The 26,540-nt window shown below is 45.2% G+C and overlaps 2 protein-coding genes across 3 annotated transcripts in view; one reads left to right on the top strand and one right to left on the bottom strand.

The window, feature by feature from the left end:
- Nucleotides 1-22,010, bottom strand: part of FANK1 (fibronectin type III and ankyrin repeat domains 1) — a 103,647-nt gene extending 81,637 nt beyond the window's left edge. Inside the window, exon 1 of the mRNA XM_047073603.1 lies at nucleotides 21,972-22,010. Coding sequence (XP_046929559.1) covers nucleotides 21,972-21,984 — 13 coding nt within the window. The 5' untranslated portion in view covers nucleotides 21,985-22,010. The remainder of the gene's footprint in view (nucleotides 1-21,971) is intronic.
- Nucleotides 22,011-22,165: 155 nt separating this feature from the next.
- Nucleotides 22,166-26,540, top strand: part of DHX32 (DEAH-box helicase 32 (putative)) — a 53,282-nt gene continuing 48,907 nt past the window's right edge. For both annotated transcript variants that reach the window (XM_047073591.1, XM_047073590.1), the window contains exon 1: nucleotides 22,166-22,453. The gene's annotated coding sequence lies outside the window, so the exon portion shown is untranslated. The remainder of the gene's footprint in view (nucleotides 22,454-26,540) is intronic.

The raw sequence follows: 26,540 nt of genomic DNA, 5'->3' as shown, positions 1-26,540 counted from the left end.
TCCGCATTTTAGAAATTGAGACACACACTTATGAGTAACCCATAGTTTAAAGATCAAATTACAAGGAAAATTCATTATCAGTTCTACCTATCAAAAACTGTATGGGATGCCTGGGTGGCTCAGTCGGTTAAGTGTCCCGCTTCAGCTCGGGTCATGATCTCACAGTCCATGAGTTCGAGCCCCACGTCGGGTTCTGTGCTGACAGCTCAGAGCCTGGAGCCTGCTTTGGATTCTGTGTCTCCCTCTCTCTCTGCCCCTCCCCTGCTCATGCTCTGTCTCTGTCTCAAAAATAAATAAAAACATTTTTAAAAATTTAAAAATTGTGGGATACAGCCGAATCCATTCTTAAAAGTAAATTTATAGTCTTAAACATGTACTTTAGAAAAACACTGAAAAGTAGAATCAATGAACTAAGCATCGGTCAGTAAATGAGTACAAGATAAACTCCCAAAGAAACAGGAAAGACACAACAGAAATGAACAAAATGCAAAAGAAACCCATAATAGAATCAACCAAGCTAAATATCGGTTAAGAAGAATAAAATTCACAAACCTTTAGCAAGAGTTAGCAAGGAAAAAAAAATTAACAGCACACAAAGAGGATCATACTCTAGATCAGAAGACTTCCAAAAGATAATATGCAATTATAATCTTATGCCAACAGATTGTATAGATGAAAAACAATTTCTCCAGAAAAAAGGTAGAAAAATTGACAAATTTTCTACATAGCAAACACACTGTATCAGTAGTCAAAATCTTCCCTTAACATTTCCATGTTCCTATGGCTTCACCAAAATGGTCCATGAAACATACAAGTTAAAAACAAAACAAAACAAAACAAAAAAAAAACGAACAAACTCTCAGAGAATAGAAAAAGAAGAAACACTCCCCAGTTCATTTTATCAGGTTAAAATAAAAATAACCTTGATACCAAAACCCAACAAGGGAAGTGTAAGAAAAGATACTTATAGGCCTGCTGTTATTCAATGTGGATGAAAAGGTATTTTTAAAATGTGTTGGGGCGCCTGGGTGACTGAGTCGGTTGAGTGTCCGACTTCGGCTCAGGTCATGATCTCACAGTTCGTGGGTTCGAGTGTTGCCTCGGGCTCTGTGCCGACAGCTCAGAGCCTGGAGCCTGCTTCCGATTCTGTGTCTCCCTCTCCCTCTGCCCCCCGCCCTGCTCACGCTCTGTCTCTGTCTCAAAAATAAATAAAACATTAAAAAAATTTAAAAAAAAATAAAGTGTGTTGAGAGTTTATGGTGCTGGCCAAGATGCGGGATTCATGTGACAGCCCATCCTTCTCCCTGATTACAATGAGAAACTCTAGACAAAATATGAGCGGCAATGGCTCAAGGACCTAAAAAGGAAATAGCAAGCAAATTAGGTAGCAAGCAAACGGAGACAAAGTCAAAACGTGGAAGAATTACCAATAGGGCAGGATGCAACCAACAGACTATATTCTAGGTCATAAAACCAACCCCACCAATGTTAAACAATTGAAATCAAGCCAAGTACATTTTCTGATAACAGAATTAAACCAGAAACCAACAAATATTTCTGGAACATTGCCAAGTACATGGAAATTAAACAATGTACCTTTTCTTTCTTTTTTTTTAAGTGTCTATTCAGGGGCACCTGGGTGGCTCAGTCGGTTGAGTGTCCGACTTCGGCTGGGGTCACGATCTTGCAGTTCGTGAGTTCGAGCCCCATGTCAGGCTCTGTGCTGACAACTGAGAGATCAGGGCCTGGAACCTGCTTCAGATTCTGTGTCTGACTCACTCCTACTTACCCTCTCTCAAAAAAAAAAAGAAAGAAAGAAAAGAAAAGGAAAGAAAAGAAAAGGAAAGAAAGAAAAGGAAAGAAAGAAAAGGAAAGAAAGAAAAGGAAAGAAAGAAAAGGAAAGAAAAGGAAAGAAAAGGAAAGAAAAGGAAAGAAAAGGAAAGAAAAGGAAAGAAAAGGAAAGAAAAGGAAAGAAAAGGAAAGAAAAGGAAAGAAAAGGAAAGAAAAGGAAAGAAAAGGAAAGAAAAGGAAAGAAAAGGAAAGAAAAGGAAAGAAAAGGAAAGAAAGAAAGAAAAAGAAAAGAAACATTAAAATTTTTTTTAACGTTTGTTCGTTTGAGAGAGGGAAAACACACAAGCAGAGGAGAGGGGTAGAGAGAGAGAACCCCAAGCAGGCTCCATGCTGTCCGTACAGAGCCCAATGTGGTCTCAATCTAACCAATCAGGAGCCGGATGCTTAACTGACTAAACCTCTCGGGTGCCCCCTTTTTGTTCTCTTTTTTAAGGTAGGCTTCCCTCCCAGCAGGGAGCCCAAAACAGGGCTTGAACTCACAACCCCGAGATCAAGACCTCAGCTGAATTCAAGAGTCAGACGCTTCCTCCCCTCACATATGTTCATCTTTTCTGTTGGTTAAATTCCATATGAGTGAAATTATGTGGGATTGGTCTTTCTCTAACTTCTTTCACTTAGCCTAATACGCTTTAGCTCCATCGACATCATCGCAAATGGCAAAAATTTTTTTTTTGATTGCTGAGTAATATTCCAGTGTGTGTGTGTGTGTGTGTGTGTGTGTGTGTGTGTGTGTGTGTGTGTACACAACATCTTCTTTATCCATTCATCAGTCGATAGACATTTGGGCTCTTTCCATACTTTGGCTATTGTACAGGATACTGCTCTAACCACTGGGTGCATGTATCCCTTCAAATCTGTATCTTTGTATCCTTTGGATAAATACCTACTAGTGCAATCGCTGAATCATAGGGTAGCTCTATTTTTTACTTTCTGGGCAAACTCCATACCGTTTTCCAGAGCGGCTACACCAGTTTGCATCCCCACCAACAGCGCAAGAGAGGGTTCCCCTTTCTCTGCATCCTCACCAACACCTGTTGCCTCTCGTGTTAATTTTAGCCGTTATGACAAGTCTGAGATAGTATCTCATTGTGGTTTTGTATTTCCCTGATGATCACTGACGTTGAACATCTTTTCATGTGTCTCCCAGAAGTCTTCTTTGGAAAAGCATCTATTCATGTCTTCTGCCCATTTCTTAACTGGATTATTCGTTTTGGGGGTATTGAGTGTGTTAAGTTCTTCATAGATTTTGGATAACTAACCCTTTATCCAATATGCCATTTGCAAGATCTTCTCCCATTCTGTAGGCCACCTTTTAGTTTAGTTGATGGTTCCCTTTTCTGTTCAGAAGCTTTTTACCTTGATGAGATCCTAGTAGTTCATTTTTGCTTTTGTCTCCCTTACCTCTAGAGACATGTCTAGTAAGAAGTTTCTGCGGCCAAGGTCAAAGAGGTTGCTGCCTGTGTTCTCCTCTAGGATTTTGTATATAGTGTAAAAGGGCAGGGTGTGGGGGGGGGCATGGAAACAGACCACAAGAGACTCTGAACCATGGAGATAAACTGAGGGTTGATGGAGGGAAGTGGGCAGGGGATGGGCTAGATGGGTGATGGGTATTAAGGAGGCCACTTGTTGTGATGACCACTGGGTGTTGTATGCAAGTGATGAGTCCCTAAATTCTACTACTGAAACCAATATTGCACTGTATGTTGACTAACTAGAATTTAAATTAAAATTTGGCGGGGTGGGGTGGGAAAAGTCAGACACTTAACCGACTGAGCCACCCAGGCACACCTAAACAATGTTCTTGTAAAGGCTGTGTGGGTCAAAGAGGAGATCTCAAGGAGAACTAGAAAATATTTTGAACTGAACAAACATAATCAACTTATCCAAATTTGTGCCAAGAGGAAAATTTATAGCACTAAGTTATTACATCAGAAAAGTATCATCTAAGTATCTACTTCAAGCAGAGAAAAGCAGAACAAACCCCAAGTCAAGCAGAAGACTAAATATACGACAAATCAGTAAAATTTAAAACAGAAAATTGGAAAAGTCAACGAGATCCAAAGCTGGTTGTTTGAAGAAATAAAATGGTTAAAGCTCTAGGCAGACTGACCAAGAAAAAGGGAGAAACACAGATTACCAACACCCAGAATAAAGAAAGGGGGCATGTTCCAGGCCCTACAGACATTAGACTAACAAAAGATACTACTAAAAAGAACTTTGTTTAGAAAGCCTACAGACTAGATGAAATGGATCAGCCCCTTGAAAGACAAATTACTGGGCGAGCCTGGGTGGCTCTGTCAGTTGAACATCTGGCTCTTGATTTCGGCTCAGGTCATGTCCTCATGGTTCACGAGACTGAGCCCTATGTCGGTCTCTGTGCTGACCACGCAAGCCTGCTTGGGATTCTCTCTCTCCCTCTCTCTGCCCCTCCCTACCTTGCGTGCACACGCGTGCTCTCTCTCTCAAAATAATGCACGTTTTTAAAAAATTAAACGATGGGGCGCCTGGGTGGCACAGTCGGTTAAGCGTCCGACTTCAGCCGGGTCACGATCTCGCGGTCCGGGAGTTCGAGCCCCGCGTCGGGCTCTGGGCGGATGGCTCGGAGCCTGGAGCCTGTTTCCGATTCTGTGTCTCCCTCTCTCTCTGCCCCTCCCCCGTTCATGCTCTGTCTCTCTCTGTCCCAAAAATAAATAAACGTTGAAAAAAAAAAAAAAATTAAACGTTAACAACTCGAACAATTTACAATAGCACTGAAAATGCAATGAAACTAGTAATCAATCTACGAAACGTGTCAGGCCTTAATGGAGAAAATCATAGCATTTTAGAATGTACCACAGACATAAGAAATGAGGAACTAAATGAAGCTCGGAGATTGGAAAATTCGCTACCGTAAAGCTCTCCGCAGAATGACCTATCGATTTAATCCCAATGGAAATCCCAACAACTTTTGTGAAAATACAAATTTTAGAATCGACTTCGCAGTTAAGTGCAAGAGGCCAAGAGCAGCCAAGATCAAGAGAGGGGAAGCAGGGAGATGGACACAAGGATTTTCTGATTCGTGGAGGAAATAATCAGATGGGCCGTGAAATTAGTACGTAGCACCACGAAAGAACAAAAGTGGACATATGTAAGGAAGCATCCCCCAAATTTGCTTTGAAATAAACAGGGCTCTTTAATACATTGAAAGCTGATTTTCAATTGGATATAAACCCATACAAGCCTTAACCAAAAAGCCTCACCTAATATCAAAGCCTTAATCTGCTGATAGACTGGAGTTCTGGAAAGCAGTGTGCAAAACCGTTGCTAGAGGCTTTGCACCACTGCTCCCTGGCGTACCTGCTTCCCAGGGCTCGCTCTGGGCCAACAGCAACCACAGTGGCCGAGCCCAACTCGGACACATTTGCTATTTAGGATGATGGTCTTCACAGTGTCTGTTGACCCTGTACATAAGTCACATAGAAAACCCGAAGTATTTTATATGGCCTTCTGCCCAAAAACAATCATTCCTTAGTATCTGCATTTATTACTAGGACTACTCCAGGAGACAGAAAAAAAGATTACAAAGTTTTACCCCAGAAAACATTTTCAGAAAAAACAACAAACAAAACCTTCCTGAAATTTTCTACTTAATAAATCTACCGAATAGGGAGGGCTGAAAAACAATTCATCCAGGTGTCTCATGAAAATGGCTATCAGGACACATTTCACTTTTTCACGAAAGTCACATCTCACTTTTACCACTGAGCCAACGTACCACCGCGGTTCTGAGAGACTCAGAGGCCAGAGATTTCAAGGTTCAGGCTGCACTTGAATTCCAGAAAAATAAAAGGCAAAACGTACAGACTAAATGTAAGGCTTTCTTCTCCTGCATCCTGTACCGAGCCTGTTCAGTGTCTGAAATTACTTGTTATGTTCGCCAGCACCCCTTGGCAAGGGGACAAAACACAGGGAGTTAAAAATGTTTTTCTTGAACATCCAAAGTTTCAATGGTTCTGTGCTGATCAGTTACAAAGTAGTAATCTTAGAGATTTTTAAATCATCTTTTCATTTAAGGATGAAGATGCCAAACATTATTTAGCTTAAATTTCTCCCATTAAGTGGCAAAAGTTTTTTACGCATATTTTCCTGATTTTCTATAAAAAAGGGGAATTTTTTTTTTTTTTTAAAGCACAGTTCTGTGCAAGAGGCAGCAGTTACCGCCCGAGTCTATATGCTTCCCCTGCACTTTGAGACATGCTCTCAACGTCCTCTGTCTGTTGACCGGATCGGTTGAGAAATCTAAACTCTGGTCACTGCCGGGGCACCTGGGTGGCTTGGTGAGTTAGGCATCCAACTCTCGGTTTCGGCTCATGTCATGAGCGAGAGGATCTTAAGCAGGTTCCGCGCTCCGTGTGGAACCTGACCTGAGGCTCGAGCCCATGACCCTGGGATCGTGACTTCGGCTGAAATCGAGAGTCGGACGCTCAACCGACTCAGCCAGCCAAGCGCCCCCGCTGTAACCGTTGTACGTATACAGTTTAGCGGTGTTTTGGACGCTCACGTTACTGTACAACTATCACTTCTACCCATCTCCACAACTTTCGTTTTTAATCTTAAGCTAAAATCCTATGCTTAGCCACCAAACAGCACCCCCCTCCTTTTCCCTAGCTGCTGGCAAGCTCTACTCTACATTCCAGGTCTATGGATTTGACTGCTCTAGGGAAGAGGAGAACTAAACTTCCAGGCCCACGTTAGAGGCACTCCAGCCCCAGGTACCAGATCAGCAAACCAAACTTTTGTGTTCCAGTAACTGCTCCCACTTGACCAGAAATGCCAAATGCTGAGCCAGCTCTGGGCTCTACTTATTTCCTCCTAGAGCTTTCTAAATAAGGTCACATATGCACCCCAGCCAATCACGCCCTGCTCTGCATGGTTCCTCTAAAGCTCTATAAAACTCACTCTCGCCCAAAATCCCTCAGGAAGAGTATCCCACTGCTTGAGAGACACTATAGTCCCCCCTCGGTGGCTTATTCGCTCTTAAACAAAGGACAAGCGTTCCTAAATTATCTTTGCCCTTTGACAGTAGAATCAGACAGCATTTATCCTTTTGTGACCGGCTTATTTCACTTGGCGTATGGTCTTCAAGGTCCATCCAGGCCGTAGCCTGCTTGCCTTTTTAAGGCTGAAACGTATCCCGTTTTATGTATAAACCCTTTGCTTATCTGTTCATCTGATGATGGACCCCGGAGTTGTTCATCTTTTGGCTGTTATAAATAATGAAGTGGCAAGCTTTTTTTAACTATAGATTCCCCCCCCCCCAGTATACACATTACACAATCAATATAGTTTGCCCCGGGTCCATAAAGGTTGTCCTTTAGACTACCTTCTCCACGAAATGCACACAGCTCCTACTTTCCATTGATAAAAATCTTATTTAAAAACCTCTCGTTCCTTTTTCATACCCAGAGGAACAAAATAGTATAACCGTGAGGAAAGAAGCAAACAACTAATCACAGTTATTACAAACTGTGAAGTTAATAGAGAGCAATCTAAAATTTGAAAATGCCAGTCACTTATAAATTATAGGGGGAAAAAAAAGTCTGTGCTTCAGTGGGAAAAAATACGCAACGTTCACATCACGCCCTTTCGGGTTTTCCAGTCTTGTCTTGCACAGCCTGGTTCACACTAAGTTGAACAGAACCAGTGGTAACAGAGGATGTAAATGAATCTGTCCCCCAGAGGGGCAATTCTCCCCACACAGGGCAAAGCCACTTCTGCATCGTTGTCAAGTTTAATATTCCTGGATCGATTCCTGGTAGAACTGGATCCACCAGTCTTTCCCAAGGTTCTGCCAACCCCTTCCAGTCTCCCTGGCTCCTTCTCACCAAACCTCCCGCAGATGGGATACAAGTTCATTGCCAGAAATTCTCTCATTTCACCTCCATGCCTCACCCAACCCAGGAGCTCGCAAACCACACTTCTGAGGACAACCACCCTCCTCCCCTACCCTTCTACGGTCAATCAAATCTTCAGGAAGTAAAAGGAAGCCCACAGAGAAATAGGAGACCAGACCTCAAATCATAGACCTTCCACTTGAACAATAGGTCCCAAATTAATTCCTGGAGGTGGGGGTGGGGAATCTTAGCTATTACAGTGGCCTTTCAAAGCTCAACATTATCTGAATATTTAATTCCCTTCAATGTATTTGATTCTCAGAATTTTTCTCCCTGAGGAAAAATGATGAAAATATGGTAAAGAAACACTGCCCTGGGTCAATGTTTCTTTATCCATAGCACTAGAAGTTTTCTCTAATCTTGGACGTTTTCAATCCTGCCCACACTTCCATTTACTTATTCAATCCTTAAGGCCCTAACGAAGTGTCCACACTGCGAAAATGCTGGTGACACAGTGAACAGGCAGGTGTGATTCCTGTACTCCTGGGGCTTACCACCTAGCTGAGGCAGGGAGTGGGGTGCGGAAATTACCACATAAGAGATTACAGAGATTTTTTTTTTTAAGGCATAAAAATAGGCACAGTGGAGCTTTGGAAAACGAAACAGCAATGGAAATTTAGATTGTTACATCACAGAAGAATGAGGGCTGTTATACATTCTGTGTTGGGGGGAAAAAATACTGTCCATAGGAAATTGATTTCCTAAGGGAGAAGAGTAGTGTCCCACACTGTAGTGGGGAGGTAGGGAGTTTAGAAATACTAGTTCTAATGCTAATTTAAATGTCCTTGGGATGACCACATGTCTGTACATTAGTTCATGTTTTTTTCCTTTTTATTATTGTTTAATATAATTGATGGTCAAACTGGCTTACATACAACACCCAGGGCTTATCCCGATATTAGTTCATCTTTATCTAAAATTAACTCAAGCTGAAGAGATGCCATTTGGAAGCAGCGGTGGCCAGCACGATCACCGGGAGAAAGCTCTAGCACAAACAGCTGGGACAAACAGACCCGACTCTCGCGCTAACAGCCTCAGTGCTCCTGTGTCATCACGTTCTCCTGCGTAACCACGCTCCCATCGTGTGTACCTCAGGTTACAGTCGTGGGTCATCAAGTCACGACCCCACGATGATCAACAAATCGGCACATGAAGCGCCGGGCCCTCGGACAGCGTGCGTCACAAATGCGCCCTCCTGTTGGGGGACCGCGAAACGACTCACGGTTAGGTCTCGCGTGGAATAAGAGACCATCAGAAAGTGGGCACACGCGATCAGAAAAGGATGGAGAAGAGCCAGTCTATCTTCAGAGTCTTCGTGGGGTATTAACTGCCACCGATTCAGAATGACAAGAGGACAGAAGTCATGGGTTTCTCTTAAAAGGCTTCATCCTGTTGTACCCCTGTCTGTAACCAAAGAAGTTTCATAATTAGGCTCATTGCCAATAGATTTGTTTTGTCTTTCCAGGACTTACTATACTTAGGTCGTGGGGGACCTGGGTGGCCCAGTCGGTTAAGCGTCTGACTTCGGCTCAGGTCATGACCTCACAGTCCAGGAGTTCGAGCCCCGCGTCGGGCTCGGGCTCGGTGCTGACAGCTCAGAGCCTGGAACCCGCCTCGGATTCTATCTCCCTCTCTCTCTGCCCCTCCCCCACTCTCATGCTGTCCCTCTCGCTCTCTCAAAAATAAACATTAAAAAAACAATACTTAAGCTTTATGGTCTCTTGCAAGTTTTGAAAATTCTGAATGTGCGCACTGATTCGCATTGAGGCTAAGCGCTATGTAATTATGTTTTAGCTAACAGCTTAAGTGATGACCCAGGAGATTTCTCGGGTCAGAGCTTTTGCCAAACAACGTTTTTAATTAAATTTCAAACCAACCGGGTTACATTATAAACAAAAGAAACGAATTTAAAACAACGAAAAGTCTCCAGCGGTTTTTAGGAAAAGCGACAGCTTTTTCGTTCTGTGAAGTTTTAAGATCTCAAAAACAGGAAAGACGCTGGCAGTGTAAATAGACAGGGAGAAACCTAAGGAACCGTTCCCAAGCTAAGAGAAGGAAGGAGGTGGAAGTTTCTAGAGGTTTCATTCTTCACCGGAAAAGCAGAAGGTTACAGTCTGAGGCGCGGCTGTGCATCCTTAAATAGGGCACAAACAAGTTTTAGCTGTTGTGCAAATAATCAATAAGATGGGCCACCTCCAGGAGCGGGGATCGTGTTGCTGTTAAAGCGGAAAGGTCTGCGGTAGCTGTCTGGGGCACAGAGGCAGGGGGAGGCCACCCGTTGGTGATCCCACCTTCCATCCATCAGTCAAACAGCAACAAAAAAAGGGGGGCAGGGGACACAATGAGGGCAGGCAACCATTCCTTAACTCTACACTCAGCAACGGTTACCATGAAGGATGTTTTTGTCCAAAACAGAGGAAATGTTTTTATACGTGGTATTTGTTGGATAGAAAGATGGGTAAAATGAATTCTATATAACGTTTCTTGCCCACTATTGTAGAATGGATACCTCTGGATATACATCCTTTTATCACTCTGAGGAGAGCCCGCTCTATGTAAGATAATAGGAGGGACACAGGCAAACAGCATGGAATAAAATAGAAACAAGGACTTGGTCCTACCTCTGACGGAGATTCTAAATATGGTGTGCAGATGAGGAGTACGTAGTAATAATTAGCTCGTTCAAAGAAATTAGGGTTTTTCAACTGCTGAACGGTAAAAATCCAAAAGTTTATGCACTCATTGGAGAGGCTGTGGAAGACGTTCTCACAAAAATTACCGTTGGAAGTGGGACTGAACCAAACGAACACTGCCTTTGGGCAATCCTACATCTAGGCGTTTCTTTTGCAGGTATGCTTGCACAAAATGCAAAATGTGCAATGTACGAGATAATTCAATGCACCTCTGTTTGTAATCGTAATAGTGGCTGTGCATTTCCTGCGGCTGCTGGAACCGTCTCCCATAAACATAGCTGCTTAAAACAACACGAGTTCGTTACCTTACAGCTCTGGAGGCCAGAAGTCCACAATGGGTCTCGCCCAGCTAAAATCAAAGGCTTGTTCTTTCCGGAGGTTCTAGGGGAGAGTACATTTCCGAGCCTTTTCCAGCTTCCGGGGGATACCCACATTCTCTGGTTCCAACCTTCTATCACCCGAAGCGCCGCTCACACCTTCATCCTGACTCTAGAGCTCCTGCCTCCCTTTTAAAAAAAAGGACTCTTGTGATTGGTTACATGGGGGCCACCTGGGTAATACAGGCTACTCTCCCCTTTCCGCCACCCTTAACTTAATCACAGCTGCAGAGCCCGTTTGGTCACGAAAGGGGACACATTCACAGGTTCAGGGGATTAAGCTGTTGACATGTGTTTACTCACCCTATCACAGTAGCAAAAGACTGAAGACAAACTGCCTATCAGTGGTGGACCGGTTAAATAAATTATGGCAAATTTATAGAATGGAATATTATATAGTTGTTTAAAGTATGAGAAACCATGGTAATAAAAAGAAAGCAAAATATAACGTTAGGCGAAAAAAAAGGAAAGTACAGAACAGAGAGGAATGTAGTATAGATGATACGCTCGTATATATGATTATATATATATATGATATATGATATATACACACACATATACATATATAAATAATGGTCTCACGGTGTGTGAGGGTCTGGAGTCTGGGATGCCTCAGCTGGGTGGGTCTGGCTCAGTCTCTTCAGAGATTACGGTGAAGTTGACAGCTGGGGCTGCTGTCCTCTCCCGGCTTGGCTGAGACTGGAGAATCTGCCCACCAGCTCACTCGCTGAGCTCTTGGCAGGAGTCAGTCCTCTCTGATCCTTGGCCCCATTCCTCGCCATGTAGGTCTCTCCATAGAATGCTTGAGTGTGTTCATGACATGGCAATTGGTAGGTGATCGAAGAAGAAGAAGAAGAAGAAGAAGAAGAAGAAGAAGAAGAAGAAGAAGAAGAAAAAGAGAGAGAGAGAGAGGCAGGGAGGAAGAAAGAGAGAGATTGAAGACCAGCCCAAGACAGAAGCCCCAGCCTTTTATAATCTAATCTTGGAAGTGACACACCACTTCTGCCATAGGTCATTGGTCACACAGACCGGCTCTGGCACAGTGAGGCAGGGTACAGGTGAGAACACCAGGAGGCAGGAAGGCTCACAGGGAGCCATCTTGGAGGCAGGCTACCACAGGTCCTGCGGGGCAGTGCAGGGTAGGGTTCCGGTGAGTCAACATGAGGGAGGGAATAGAAATGTGAATGACTACAGTGAATGTGGAAGGCAAGGAGGAAACAGACGTAATTAGAATCGTAAGTACATACTGGGAAGCAGTGAAAATCAAAACATGGAGAGTGGGGTCTGTGCCAATTACCAACCCCCTGAGTCACTATTCTTGCCATGCTCACATCTGGGTTCTAGTCCTAAGCTGAAAAATATTCTCTCCCATCACACTGGAAAATTCTTTCATACATGTTAGCGTCTCTCTTGTGCTAGGAGGTGCCTTAGGGAGGAGGGGCATGTCCTTCATTTTCATACTACCTGCCACCCTCTACCCGTAAGAAGAGCCAAGCTGTGGCTTAAGCAATACAAATTGACCGGCTCCTGTAGCATCAGTCCTGGCAGCCTTGAGAAACGAGTCTTTGTCTTCTTAACGGATTCCCCAACTCCTAAGTACATTTCATTCCAGAACATTCGTCTCTTCTGTTTCAGTGGCAGCAGTGACATTGTATCAGGATACAGAACTGACATCATGGACCTCCTGATAAGACGCAACGAAAGAGACAGAGCATCGTCTGTGTAACATCACATTCCTGGTACAAATATGTGACTCAAAACACCACGAGGCGACAATCAGACAAATCCAGCATGGAACCTTCTATAAGGTAACCGGCCCAGCCACTTCAAAAATATCAGTGTCGTGAAAGAAACAAAAAAATACGGAGACTGCTCTACACTAAGGAAGACTGAAGGACTAAGACAATTAAATGCCAAGTGTAATCCTGAAAAGGGTCCCAACCATTTAAAAAGAAAAAACCCAACAGCAACCATAAAGCGCATTATTAAGACAACTGGGAAAATACGAATAGGGACGGAACATTAGATAATATTATTGTATCAATGTTAAATTTGGGGGTGTATTATTGTGGTATTGTGGTTACGGAAGAAAATGTCCTGGTTCTTAGGAAAAACATGCTAAAGTGTTGAGGACTGAAGTATTATGGTGTGTGCATCTTTCAAATGGTTCAAAAAGTGTGCGTGTGTGTGTGTGTGTGTGTGTGTGTATCTGGGAAGGAAGAGAAAGAGAGAAATCAACTCTGGCATAATGTAAACAGTCAAATCCATGTGAAGAGTATGGAAGTGTTCACTGTATAACTTTGAACTGTTCTAGGACTCTGAACATTTTCAAAAAAAAAATAATAATACACACACACACACAGAACAGAATGCATAAGCATAAGCTAGGACAAGGTGCATATTCATGTAGCTATAGAGCCCAAGGAGACTACGTCCAATCTGAAAAGCCCACCTCACAATTCACAGAGGGGACAAGCTAACCCTGAAATATCCTATCATTACAACTATCTGAGCCACTGAAATCAGGACGTAGATCTTTTCATCTCTTTTTAAATTTTGTTTAAAGTTTATTTATTTTTGAGAGAGAGGCAGAGTGGGAATTGGGGAGGGGCAGAGAGAGACGGAGACACAGAATCTGAAGCAGGCTCCAGGCTCCGAGCTGTCAGCACAGGGCCCGACGTGGGGCTCGAACCCACAGACCATGAGATCATGACCTGAGCCGAAGTCGGACATCCAACTCACTGAGTCCCCAGGCGCCCCATCTTTTAAGTTGATTTATTTTGAGAGACAGAGAGACAGAGAGGGGCATTCGAGCAGGGGAGGGGCAGAGAGAGAGGGAGAGAGAGAGAACCCCAAGCGGGCTCTGCACTGTTAACTCATAGTGAAGTTGGCCGTACATCCCCCTACATTGGACCTTTGGCATTTGCTGAATCATCACTGGGTCGTGGATGACAAACACAAAGCAATATCACAGAGTTTTGAACGGGCGCACTGAGCTGGGAGACAAAAACACTGGGTTGAATTCCCCCCAAACAACCAAGGCTTAAGGGGTGGTTTCTCCCTAGAGAAAAGGGAGCACAGACATTGAGCCCCCTGAGACCCACTTGAGGAACTTGCCGACCACAGAAGAGCAGAAGTCTGGGCGGTGTTAGGTGCTGGGAGCCAAAATGAATCAGAAGGCCTGCTGAAAGGGAAGGGCACTAGTAAAGACCCCGAGTTTTCAGCTCAGATCCCTGAAATGGCTACATCCTAAGAATAAATGCAAACTGAAAATAGACCACCCTCAGCCATCATTAACTGATGACGAAAGTAAATGAAATCCTCTATGGATAACGACTACCAAGACCTCTACGATTTTCACAAAGAGTGTTGAGTGTTCAATAAAAAAAAAAACAAAAAAAAAACAGGAATGCCAAGATACGTGACCAAACAACTGAAAAACAGAAAAGAGAGACGAACCTATAAGTGATTCAGGTGTTGGAATGATCCGGCATGAACTTTAAAGGAACAGGCAATATTATGAGACTCAAGCTTTGAAATAACTAATAGCTGTTTCTTGATTTGGGTTACAAGTGTGGTTATCAGCTGGTTACAGGTGTGTTTACTTTGGGATAATTCATCAACCTGTATATTTAATACCGGGCACTTTCTTGCGCACATGTCATGCTTTAATACAACTTCACAAAAAATAAAAACGTGGGGACTTTGGTTAAATCTGGACTTGGAGGGAAATTCACAGTCTTCAGTGCACATATTTGAAAAAGTAGGCTGAAAAACAATAAGGTTAGTATCTATCTCAAAAAATGTTTTTAATGTTTATTTTTGAGAGAGAGAGAGAGAAAGAGAGTGGGGGAGGAGTAGAGAGAGGGAGACAGAGGATCTGAAGCAGGCTCTACACTGAGCAGGACTTGAACTCAGAAACCATGAGATCATGATCCGAACTGAAGCCAGACACTTAACTGACTGACCCACCCAGGCACCCGTCAAAAGCTTTTTAAAAAGGAACAGAAAACTTGGGGCACCTGGGTGGCTCAGTCGGTTAAGCGTCCGACTTCGGCTCAGGTCATGATCTCACGGTTCGTGAGTCCGAGCCCCGCGTCGGGCTCTGTGCTGACAGCTCGGAGCCTGGAGCCTGCCTCAGATTCTGTGTCTCATTCTCTCTCTGCCTGTCCCCCACTTGTGCTCTGTCTCTCAAAAATTAATAAATGTAAAATAAATAATGTTTATTTATATTTGAGAGAGAGAGCACGCACGCGAGTTAGCAAGCAGGAGAGGGGCAGAGAGACACAGACAGGATCTGAAGCAGGCTCCAGGCTCTGAGCTGTCAGCACAGAACCTGACACGGGGCTCAAATTCACGAACCATGAGATCATGACCTGAGCCGAAGTTGGACACTTAACCAACGAGCCACCCAGCACCACTCTTCCAGGAATTTTAAAATTTCAGGTCTTATGTTTGATCTCTCGATCCATTTCAAGTTAACTTCTAATGGGAGAGTTGAACAGATAAATATATATCGGTTACAACAAGTTAGAATAATAAAAGTATTAATAAAATCCAGACCCAGAACCCAAGAGGGAGAAAGTCACTCTGATTTAGGTTGCGAGATGGGAAATAGGCAACGTTTCCAAGAGACAGTGAAGTCCAAGACTTGTTTTCCATTTTTAAAATTTTCTTTTTAATGTTTATTTTTTTTTGGGGGGGTAGGGGTAGAGAGAGGGGGCCAGAGGATCCAAAGCGGGCTGTGTGCTAAGAAACAGAGAGCCCAATGCGGGGGTGGGGGTGTGGGGCTCAAACTCACAAACCATGAGATCATGACCTGAGCTGGAAGTTGGACGCTTAACCAACTGAGCCACCCAGGCCCCTGCAAGACTTGTTTTTTTTTATAAACACTGTTTGTTTTTTTTTTTAATTTTAAGCATTTATTTTTGAGAGAGAGAGAGAGAGAGAGACCGAGTGTGAGTGGGGGAGGGGCAGAGAGAGAGGGAGACACAGAATCCAAAACCTGCTCCAGGCTCTGAGCTGTCAGCATAGAGCCCAACGTGGGGCTCGAACTCACGAACCCGTGAGATCATGACCTGAGCTAAGTCCCACGCTCAACCGACTGGGCCACCCAGGGGCCCCAAGACTTGTTTTTTAACCAATAGACGGGTGGGCAGTGAGTGCATTCCAGACTGAGACTGGGAGGCAGGAGAGGAGAACGAGAGACCGTGTTCCTAAGACACAAGACCAGAGAAGGGTCCCTGACAACCTGAAAGGGGACAGGGCACAGCTACAAGAACTGGCACCTGGGGTCTAGGAGAAAGGAATGCCTCCTCCCTTCCTTCAACCTCCCAGGAGAGAAATGCCCCCCCAACCCCCCAATGCAGCTGGAGGCTCCCAACCATAAGCATCTACGCCCCTGGCTCGTCACCAGCCCTGCGAGCACAAAAATGCAAGAACAGGGTTGTGAGTTGTTTACTGGTGAGGAGTTCGCACCACCTTCGGTCCTCCATGAGTCATTCAGGCCATTCCGGGTTGATGCGGGTGTGCACAAACCCCTCCTGGAGCCTGGTTGGCTCGCCCAGCTCCTGGGTGTGACCGGGCGGGTCCTCCGGAGAGGAGGCGAGGAGGCGCGTCCAAACAGCGCTCCCTTTTCCCGTCCAGAGGAGGTAAAATCCAAGTTAGCCCGAATAGACTTGGCCGAGGAATAATGCTGAGGTGAACCCGAGCTCCTGGTGCGACCCAGCGGCAACCATCAAGTCGATCTGCCCCCTTTCCGGGGCTGGGTGAGCATCTGGAGGTCAGGATTGCCATGACTTTAGCCTTTTGATGGGGATTTGAAACTACAGCTACTTAAAAGATGTTGCTTTGAAATTGTTTTTTTTTTTTCGTAAGTTTTGAACTTGGTTTATATAAGCATTTCTTTCTTTTTTTTTAAATTTTTTTTAACATTTATTTCTTTTGGAGAGACAGAGCATGAGAGGGGGAGGGGCAGAGAGAGAGGGATATGTGCATTTCTTAATGATAATATTTAAATTATAACCTAATTGATGGAATTAATATTCTTTAGGGGTCAAGACTACTTGAGGAAAAAAAACCCTGCTAAACAGATTTTTTAAAAAAACGATCCTGGGCTTATGTAATTACTGTTAAATTCGTACCAGTCTCTTAGGTAATGAACACACCAGTATCTCATGGCAGTGAGCAGATTTTGCTGGGTGGATGATCTGGGGAGACTTTGGTCTCAAATATAAGATGGCTTGCCCGTTTCCTTAATTTTATTGGATAAAATGAGATTCTCGAAACGTCTCCTTGAGGCTGGTGAAAAGGAAGGCCGCGTGTGTAACCAAGCTAACATTTACAAGCGCCTGAGTTGAATGAACTTGACCTGAAACAATCTCCACTTCAGATTCCTCTGGAGCACAGCCCTTTCTGTGGCAGAGCAAAATGGCTTTTGGTTTTAACTACACCTCCTTCTCAAGGAAATAAAGTTAGATAAGGCATTCAGCTGTTAACAGCCGTGCCAGCCATTCAATAAATGCTTCTTCGGGGCTTACTTCCCGTCAGGCACCAGGGCCAGAATGGCAGGCAGGGCCCTTTTCCACAATCCTACAATCTGGTGGAGAAAACAGATTTTTTTTTTTTAAATTAACACAAGAATTACAATTGCAATCAGGAAGAGAAAAACCGCAAAGGTAGGAATAACATGAGGAAGGGGGCACTACCTACTTTAGGGTGTAAGGAAGGGATTCAATGAGGGGACGGCTATAGAGCGCCTGGCTGGCTCAGTCAGTAAAGCCTGTGACTCTTGAGCTCAGGATTTTTTGAGTTCAAGCCCTGCGTTGGGTATAAAGATTACTTAAAAAGAAATCTTAAAAAAAAAAAAAAAAAGAAGAAGAAGAAAAGGAGGAGATGGCTAAGCTTAGACCAGAGGATGTTGAGTCAGACCTGTCGGAACACCCTCAGAACAGGAGGGGAGAAAAGTTTGTGCAAAGACTCACCGCCCTGAAAGGAGCTTGTTATGTTTAAGGGAGTAAAACACCCATAGGCTTGAGGCATAATTATCTATCATACACCTGGTAAGTTTGAAGAAGCAACTAGATCATTACGACAACTCTAGAGGGCTTTTGGCAAAAGAGTGGCACGAGGTAATATGTTATTTTGAAGCGGTCACTCTGGCTTCCAGGTAGAGCACAGACGGGGCAGAGGAGAGGAACTGCAGATATCAGGGAAGGCTCCGTTCACGGCTTTGGCAAGATGGTGGCTTGGAATCCGGTGATTCCAACAGGGAGGGGAAGGTGCACGTTCGGGTGTATTTTAAAGGTGCAATAAACAGGCACGCTGGTGGGTGGGGTGGTGCGAGGGGTAGTGAGTGGAACGGAGGAGTAAAGGATGACTCTTGCATTTCCAGCTGGAATGACTGGGAAGATGGTGTCATCCCATCAAAGATGATAGACCAGTAGAAAAACAGGTTTGGAGAAGGCTTCAGTCCTTTAAGCGAATGCCTCAGTCTCTTAGTCATTGGAAGAACTTAGATCCCCATTGAGCACTTCTTTTAAAGGGCAGGTATGTGTCAGTCAGCTGCTGCCTGGTCTAAACTGGACCCCGGTTTTTTTTTTACAGAGAGTAGGCAGTTCAACAGGGTCCTAAGTGGGAGCTGGGGGCTTATCTTGATGTTGCATTTGATAAACACCGATTGTGTGTCTGCTTAGGGTGATTTGGTGGGGTTAGGAAAGATCATGAAAGCCAGGGTAAGGACCCCAAAGCTACCTTTTGGTATTGTCACTCACTAGGAAATTAGGAAAGAGACAGTACTGTTGAACTTCAATATTTTCTAAAAACAAATCAAGAAAAAAATTTGATGTATATTTCCCGTGTTATTTCATATGTGGGTTATCTTTCCAACAGTGTAGTTAGTTTAGGAAGAAAATAATTAAAGATATAAATGTGTGAGCCAAGAGCCAAAACCACTCTGAACAGCCCAAGGTTGTGAACTTAATTTGCCATTACCCTGGGGAGTCATTTCTCGGCTCATTGATTTATTATTATTCTGTATAATAGTGGTAGCCCCTGTCCTCCTCTGCCCATGGCCAGAGTATGAACCAGTTGTGAGGTCTGAAGAGTTTATGTTTATTGGATTTTAATGATTCAGTTAATAAAGGTCATTCTGAAGAGTAATAGAAACCTAAGTGTGTGGAAACAGCATGGATAAGACTGACTCTCGCAGTTCCTTGGGGTGTCCTTGGGTATATGTCTGATCCTTAAAGCAATTACGAAGGATCCTTCCTTTCAATCAATTTACTGATGGTACATTCAACTGTAGCTGTAAAATGTTCTTTGAAACCCGTCACTAACAAAAGGTGTCATGTAAACACAAGGCTTACAATTCCTTAGATAATGACAACATTGTTAATATCATACTGACGATAGTTTAATTGTAGTTATAGATAATTACAGTACTTAATAGTGTATCTTCAGTGCTCTCCAATATCTTTGAGAGGATAAAATATTGTGAGTTTCAGGTAAAATCTGAATTTTGAAAGTTAGGTATGAATTTTGAAGTTAAAAGGAACCTTAAAAATCATTTAATGGTGGGGTGCCTGGGTGGCTTAATCAGTGAAGTGTCCAACTCTTGATTTCGGCTTAGGTCATGATCTCACAGGTTCGTGGGTTCGAACCCCGCATCAGGCTCTGCACTGTCAGGAATTCTCTCTTTCCCTCTGTCTCTGCCCCTCCTCCATTTGTGTTCTGTCTCTCTGCCCCTTCCTCTCTCTCTCTCTCAAAATAAATAAACTTAAAAAACAAAATTCATTTAACGGTGTCCTTTAAATATTAACTAACAGCAAATGATTTAGTAAATATTTATCCAAAAGGGTGCTCATTAGACTGTGAAAGAATTTCCTGGGACACCTGGCTGGCTCAGTCAGTGGAACATGTGACTCTTGATTTTGGGGTTCTAAGTCAGAGCCCCAACTTGGGTGTAGAGATTACTTAAAAATAAAATCTTGGGGCGCCTGGGTGGCTCAGTCAGTTGAGCATCTGACTTCAGCTCAGGTCATGATCTCACGGTTCCCGAGTTCAAGCCGCGCGTCGGGCTCTGCTGACAGCTCAGAGCCTGGAGCCTGCTTCAGATTCTGCGTCCCCCTCTCTCTCTGCCCCACCCCTGCTTGTGCTCTGCCTCTCTCTGTCTTTCAAAAACGAATAAACATTAAAAAAAAATTTAAAAACAAAAGAAAATCTTAAAAGAAAAAAAAAAAGAATTTCCTAAGGTAAATGGTGATTGTTTGGATTATAACATTAAATTGATAAAAGCATTAAACTGATAAAAAGCATTTAAGAATATGTGGGAAAGGAATAAACGTACAGTTGTTCCCCAGGCACGGATTAGTTAACAAAAATTTTCCACCCACCTCAAAACCCAATGCGACGGGATATAAGTGTATAATTCATACACATAATACATTTACTACATAGTTTTATAAAGCCTTCATGATCTGCCTCCTGTTGGCTTTTCCAGACTTGTCTTTTTTCTACGCCACTGTAATGCCCGAGTCTTCCTAGCTACAGCTTTACTCGTCTTCCTACTCTTGAGTTTCAAACCCACACCGCCCTTCAAGTCTCAGGGCCTACATATCAGGGGTTCCCTCTGCGTCCACCCTTTTCCCTTACTCTTCACTGGGTCGTTCTGCAGGCCTCCTATCACTTCCTCCCAGAAGCTTTCTGTCCATCTCCTCTCCCCCAGTCTCAGACCTCAGAGAGGCGAGGTTTGTTCCCCGGGTCTCTCCCGGGTTTTCCTGGGATGACCCAACCACTGCCCTGTTCATCGTCCCACTCCCGATCTCCAGAGCAGTGTCTGGAACATAATACATACCATGAATGAGTGAGTGGATAAAGACAGTGAGCACTGAATTAAGTGAAATGTAAACTTCACACATTTAAACAATAACATATATCTGAAGGAATAGAGGGGCTGTTTCTAAAAGATAGATTTCATTTCATCTCTTCCCTAAACAGAGAACATACACAGACAGCCCAGCATCAGTTTGACCGCAAACATTTTAGCACCGTTGCACATTCAGCATCTTTCAACAAGTTGCGTTAAAGACGTAGCATCCAGTGAGATACATGCAAATGGCAGAAATAGTGTATAAATTCAACTCGAGCAACTGTAACTCACAACTTGTAAGCTTTGCCCCAGCAAATGAGTGAAAAGAAAGGAAACCAACCTTTAAAACCTTCTTGCTGGAAACTAATGACTTTTTTAAATGCCAGCCTTTCTCCCAGAGAATGGATTTGGTCTGATTACTTCCATTTCTCAAATTGTCCAAGAAAAGACGACTTGGTTTTGAGAGTCAAACGGGATGTATCCTTCTATAAAGGTTTAAGGCCTTCCAAGTGTCCGTAGAAAACACTGTTCTTGTTTTAAGAGCAAAAGGAGCAACAAGGCATTAGCTTGGAAAAGGAGGACAGAGCACAACGGCCCTAGAGAGGTTTGGGGGCTGGGGAGCCCAGATAAGTCGGAGCGCGTATTAGATCTCGCCACTCCAGACTGCCCACCTTTTGCCAAACAATGTGGGAAACGGGAAAAGGATTCTTGTTTTGTTTGGTTTTGGAGAGTCCTACCTCGTAGGACCCCTAGCGATGAATCGAATAAGCTTGGACAAAAGCCCCATTTTTTTCTCCTTTAAATCAGCGACTATGGAGGGGGCGGGGGAGGACGGGGTCTCCGTCGTAAATGCAAGACCCAGCCTCGCTGCCTGCTCAGTTGCTGACGTTTTAGAAGCAGGACGGCTCTTGACAGCGAAACGGACTGAACTAAAATGACAACAATGAACGTGGTCCTGAGAGTGCACGGATTTGCTCGGTTGCAATTTCAGGAAAGCACGCCGCGGGGGCGCTGCCTCCCCCGGGCCACACTCCCCAGCTCTCGCGTCCCTCCGGCTCCCAGGCGCCTTCCCTCGGCGCTCCTGACCCCGCGGGCCTCCCGCCGCAGCTTTAGCCCCTCTGCTCCCTCCGGGAGAGAAAAGCGCGACGGGGGAGAACCGTTGTTTCCGTGTCAAAAGCCGGCGGACCGCGTCCGGGGCGCCCACCCTCGCCCCCGAGAGGCCCCGGCCCGCCCCGCCGGGCCCCCTTACTCTGGGGCTCCATGGTCAGCCGCTCCCGGGCCCCCAAGGGCCGAGCCCCGGCGCCGCCCCTCCTAACGCCTCTCCGCCGCGGCCGGCGTCGCTCGGGTTGCCTTGACAACCCGGAGGGCGGGGAGGAGGGGCCAGAAGGACGGCGAGAGGGAGGGACCAAAACCGCCCAGAAACGCGGGCGAGCGCGAGGGCCCGCGCGTCGCCGGGGGCACCGAGCGAGGGTGACGACCCGGTCGTCGGCTGGAGACTCTGCCCCTGAGGCCCGGTCGGGCGGTCGCGCCCCCCATCCCCCCCCAGTAGCCCTCGCGCCCTCGGCGGGGTCTGTGCCCGGGCCTTCGGGGCGGGGGCCTCCGGCCCCCAGTCTCCTTCCCGAGGTGTCCGTCGGTCCGTCGGTCCGTGCGTCCGGCGAGCTCGGCCTGCCCGGCTGGGAAGGGCGGCCGGGCCCGGGCCTCCCTCCCCGGACTCGGGAGCCGCCGCTGCAGGTAAAGGCCGGCCGGGCGGCGGGAGGGGCGGGTGGGCGGCCGCGGCGCACCTGTTGCGGCCGCCGGGGCTCCGCGCGCCCCCCGCCGCCCCGGGGCCCCCCTGCCCGCCCGTTGGCCCCGGACGACCCCGCCCCCACTCCCGGAACCGCCCGGGTGGGGGCCGCGTCCCCGCTGCTGCCTCCCGCAGCCCGCGTGTCAGCGGCAGGAGCGAACCCTGGCACCCCAGCCCTCCTAACAGGGGCTTCTTGGGCAGCCGGGGCGTCGGCCGGGCCCGGGGAGGGTGGTCCCCCGGGGCCGCATTTATGGGAAGCGTAAAGCCAATGAGAGCCTTTTCTGTGGTCGGCGGTGGGCCAAGTGTGTCCCTGGAATCATGAAACCCAGGAGAATTCCGGTGCCCCACATTGCACTGTCATCCCAAGTATCACATTTCAGGCAGTGGGCCTGGGGTTGGATCTTTCCGGTTGGATCGTGTGTGTGTGTGTGTGTGTGTGTGTGTGTGTGTGTGTGTGTGTGTGTGTGTTGTTTATTTCAGTCCTCCCCGTTTTCGGTTGAGCTGCGGAGTCCACATATTTTGTACCAAAACTTTAGAGGGCTGTTAAACAAACGTAACATTATCCCACACAATAGTATCCTAATAAGTGGGTTTTGAAGTCCTGGTGCCCGTTGTGCTGTTAAGGAAGCTTTGAGGATCACAGGAGATTGTGTCTGGTAGGTTGTAAAAATGCAAACAACCAGGAGAGAGAGTCAAAGATTAAGAAAAACGAGCAGCCTTAAAGAGGGAAGAAAAATGGAGGAGAGGCAGGAAAAAGATTGAGAAGGCAAGTGCGGGCGGGTGGAAACTGCATGATTGATTTCGTGCTCGTATCTGCCGATTATGGCTCCTCTGCCAGTTCCTACGGCTGCTCTAGACAGCACCGGAGGGAAATGAAGAGAGCCCTTTTTGGGTCGTGTAAGCCATTACTCATTCTTTGCCACTAGAGAGATTTCCACTCCGTAGATGACAAGGACGCCAAGGTAAATTGCTTTCCTCTTAGAAAGAGAATCGTTCAGAGGTTAATTGAACCTGAGAAGCATATATTCTATGATGGGAGTGGACGTTTATTATGTTCCACCAAACTCGGCTGTTCCTCTCTCGGACTGTATTGGGCCTTTTTCAGATTAATTGTCAAAGCAAGAAGGTTTATGCGTGGATATTGACAAGCAGTGTGATCTCTACAGAACCCATAACTCATGAACTAAAATATTGAAGTAATAAATTCAGATTGGAAAGTAAACACTTCATGGCACCTTAATTACCTGTTCCCTGAAACTTAGAGACAGGGGATGCATTTTCAGACGAACGGCATCTAAGGTCAACAGCGCTTCTGGAGTACCCGTGTTTGCAAACGCTAGTTTTCAAACCATTAGCAACATTGTGAATTGGTCTTTTCATCCAAGAAACCAACATAGCGGTGTCCATTAGGAATATCATAATCAAAGTGACAAGAGAGTGATAAAAACCTGGTCTTTATGAACACATAAAAGAGGTAGGGTTGTATTTTCTCAGACAGGAAAGGATTTGCTATTTGCACTTAAAAAGAACGAAGAAACAATATTGTAGATCTCCATGCTGAAGTAACAAGGACTCAAGAGTTTGGTGGTTGCGTGCAGATTTTAAGGTTGGAAAAATGGAAATGTGTGTTGGGAAAGTACTTTATGCTTGGCGGTATGGAAAAAATGATTTTATCAGTAGCTACGAACTTGACATTGAGGAAATCTTGCGTTGAAATATTTCAGGTAATAGTTGGCAACTGTGAAAAGCCACATTTGATTTTAGGGGATAGTGTGTTTAGGGAAGAAATAACTGCTTGAGGGAGTGAAAGTGGGGGAGGGAAAGGTATAAACACATCTAAAGACAACATTCATTTCTCTTTCTCCCTCCAGCACCTGGTACGGTGTCCTTGTGTTTGTCCAACGAGTGAAAAGAGCGTTTTAGAGAAATTGCTTTAGATAAAGGGATATGTTTCATTATCCTGAGGTCAGAAAGTTGCTAAGGGGATAGGGGTTGAGATGAACGGTGAAGGTATTGGTTGCCCCTTTTGGGGATTTCCGGCCACATGTTTTCTATTTCTTTCATTGGCCTGCTCAGGATGTAATTGGTGGCCAGGCGAAAAACAATAAAGTCCTGATTTTTAATGAAATTGCCAAGCTCATCAAATTAGATAGAATAGTTACATTATGTTCTTTGCTGATGGCTTAACTAAACATAGCAAACCAAAGCACTGTCACCAGGGAATAAGGTGGCAGTGAAGGGACAGACATAGCCTCTCTTTTTCTTACTCCAATCTCTTAGCTGCAGCAATTCAAAGTAAACATAATTGTCATAGGAAGTTAACGTTATTTAACGCAAATAGGATGCGTTAGTATCATAAGTCAGAGGAAGTTTTCATTTTTGTTACTGGATTTTTGTTTGTTTTTTGTTTTGCCAGAGGGAGGGTACTTTTTTCTCCACTTTTTTTTTTGTCTTAGTTGTTTTAACGTCTATTTATTTTTGGGAGACAGAGACACACACACAGACTGCGAGCTGGGGAGGGGCAGAGAGAGAGGGAGGCACAGAATGCGAAGCAGGCTCCGAGCTGTCAGCACACAGTCTGACACAGGGCTCCAACCCACGAATCGTCTTTAGATGTGTTTATACCTTTCCCTCCCCCACTTTCACCCCCTCAGCCAGTTATTTCTCCCCTAAGCACACTATCCCCTAAAATCAACACACAGTCGGGATTATGACCTGAGCCCAAGTTGGATGCTCAACCGACTGAGCTGCGCAGGCGCCCCCATCTCCACTCGTTTCTGAAACTTAACAAAAGTTCAGTCAAGGAAAACAGATTCGAGTCTGCTTGTTTCCTCTTTGTCCTTCAGACCTGTAGAGGTCCGCACTCAAATAGTTGGATTCAAGGAATGCTCTTTCAGCGTTGACTCATTCTTAGCGTAATTGGGCATCAGGCCCATGCTGCTGCCCCCGCATCTGGAAAGTCTTCCAGGATTAGGCTAATGCTCACAAAATGCACTTCTCTCTCGCCTCCTGGGGGCACTAGCCAGTTTGGCACCCGGCCCTGTACTATACGCCCTTGTAGAGTTTTCTGTCATTTGATGTGCCTGGGGCTGTGCCTCTGATTAAACATTTGGGGAGCTAAGTCCAGTACCCCCTTTTAGCTCATCGTGGGTTTTCAGCTCATAATTTAGGATAATAATAAAAAAGGACAAGCTTTTAGTCAGGGATGATTGCGTTAATTTTGAGCTATGCCACTTTGGAAAGTTCAGAGCCCTGTTTCCTCGTGGATAACTGGGGAGAATGAGATCTGCAGTGATTGTCTTCACGGTCCAGTTTTGAAAATCAAAGTCAATTAAATGTGATTATAGATATGAGTGAAAATATCTCCTATATTGTAAAGAACTCCTTAAACATAAATGGTTGTCATTGCAGGAGTATAGCAAACGTTTACGGAACATCCGTAACATGTTAGGTACTTCCTGGGGATCGCCCTTCGTAAAGGGACTAGGAAATGACTGATGGATTGTGTGAGGGCTTCCTAGGCAGAGGAACAGCTTGGGCAAAGGCGCAGAGGCACAGGAAAGCAACTCTAAGCAGGAGTTCATTGTGGCTGGAGCAGAGAGAACTTACTAGAAGAGCACAGAAGGAAGTGGAGCTGAGGGGCAGATAGGCATTAAATCAGAAAGAACGCAAAGAGTGAGATTTTTATCGTGAAGGTAATGAGAAGGATTTGGGTCAGTGACGTGATCACTTCTCCATTTGAAAGGGGCCACTGGCTGCATGTGAAGGACAGATTGGTGGAGAGCCAGAACTAGAGGCAGAAAAAAACAAAGTTGGAGGCTTTGTAGTAATCCCATGAAGAAATGATCAAATCACAGTGGCGGTCGGGAGGGCCGTGAATAGGGAGAGAGGTCCCAACAGCCAGTTTGGGGCTGTAGGATGCGAAGAGGCAGAAGCCATGTGGAGAGGGATGATGCCCAGGTGATGGGGGGAATTGCCCTGCTAATTGTTGAAATCCAGAACACAAAAGAAGGAAAGAGGGCTTTTCTATTTTTA

This window comes from Lynx rufus, unplaced genomic scaffold (genome assembly GCF_022079265.1).
Source record: "Lynx rufus isolate CCGP_SWC_20201006 ecotype Redwood Valley unplaced genomic scaffold, mLynRuf1.p SCAF_11, whole genome shotgun sequence".
Classification (NCBI taxonomy): domain Eukaryota; kingdom Metazoa; phylum Chordata; class Mammalia; order Carnivora; family Felidae; genus Lynx; species Lynx rufus.
Note: the sequence above shows the minus strand (reverse complement) of the source record. Positions and strands in the feature narration are given on the sequence as shown.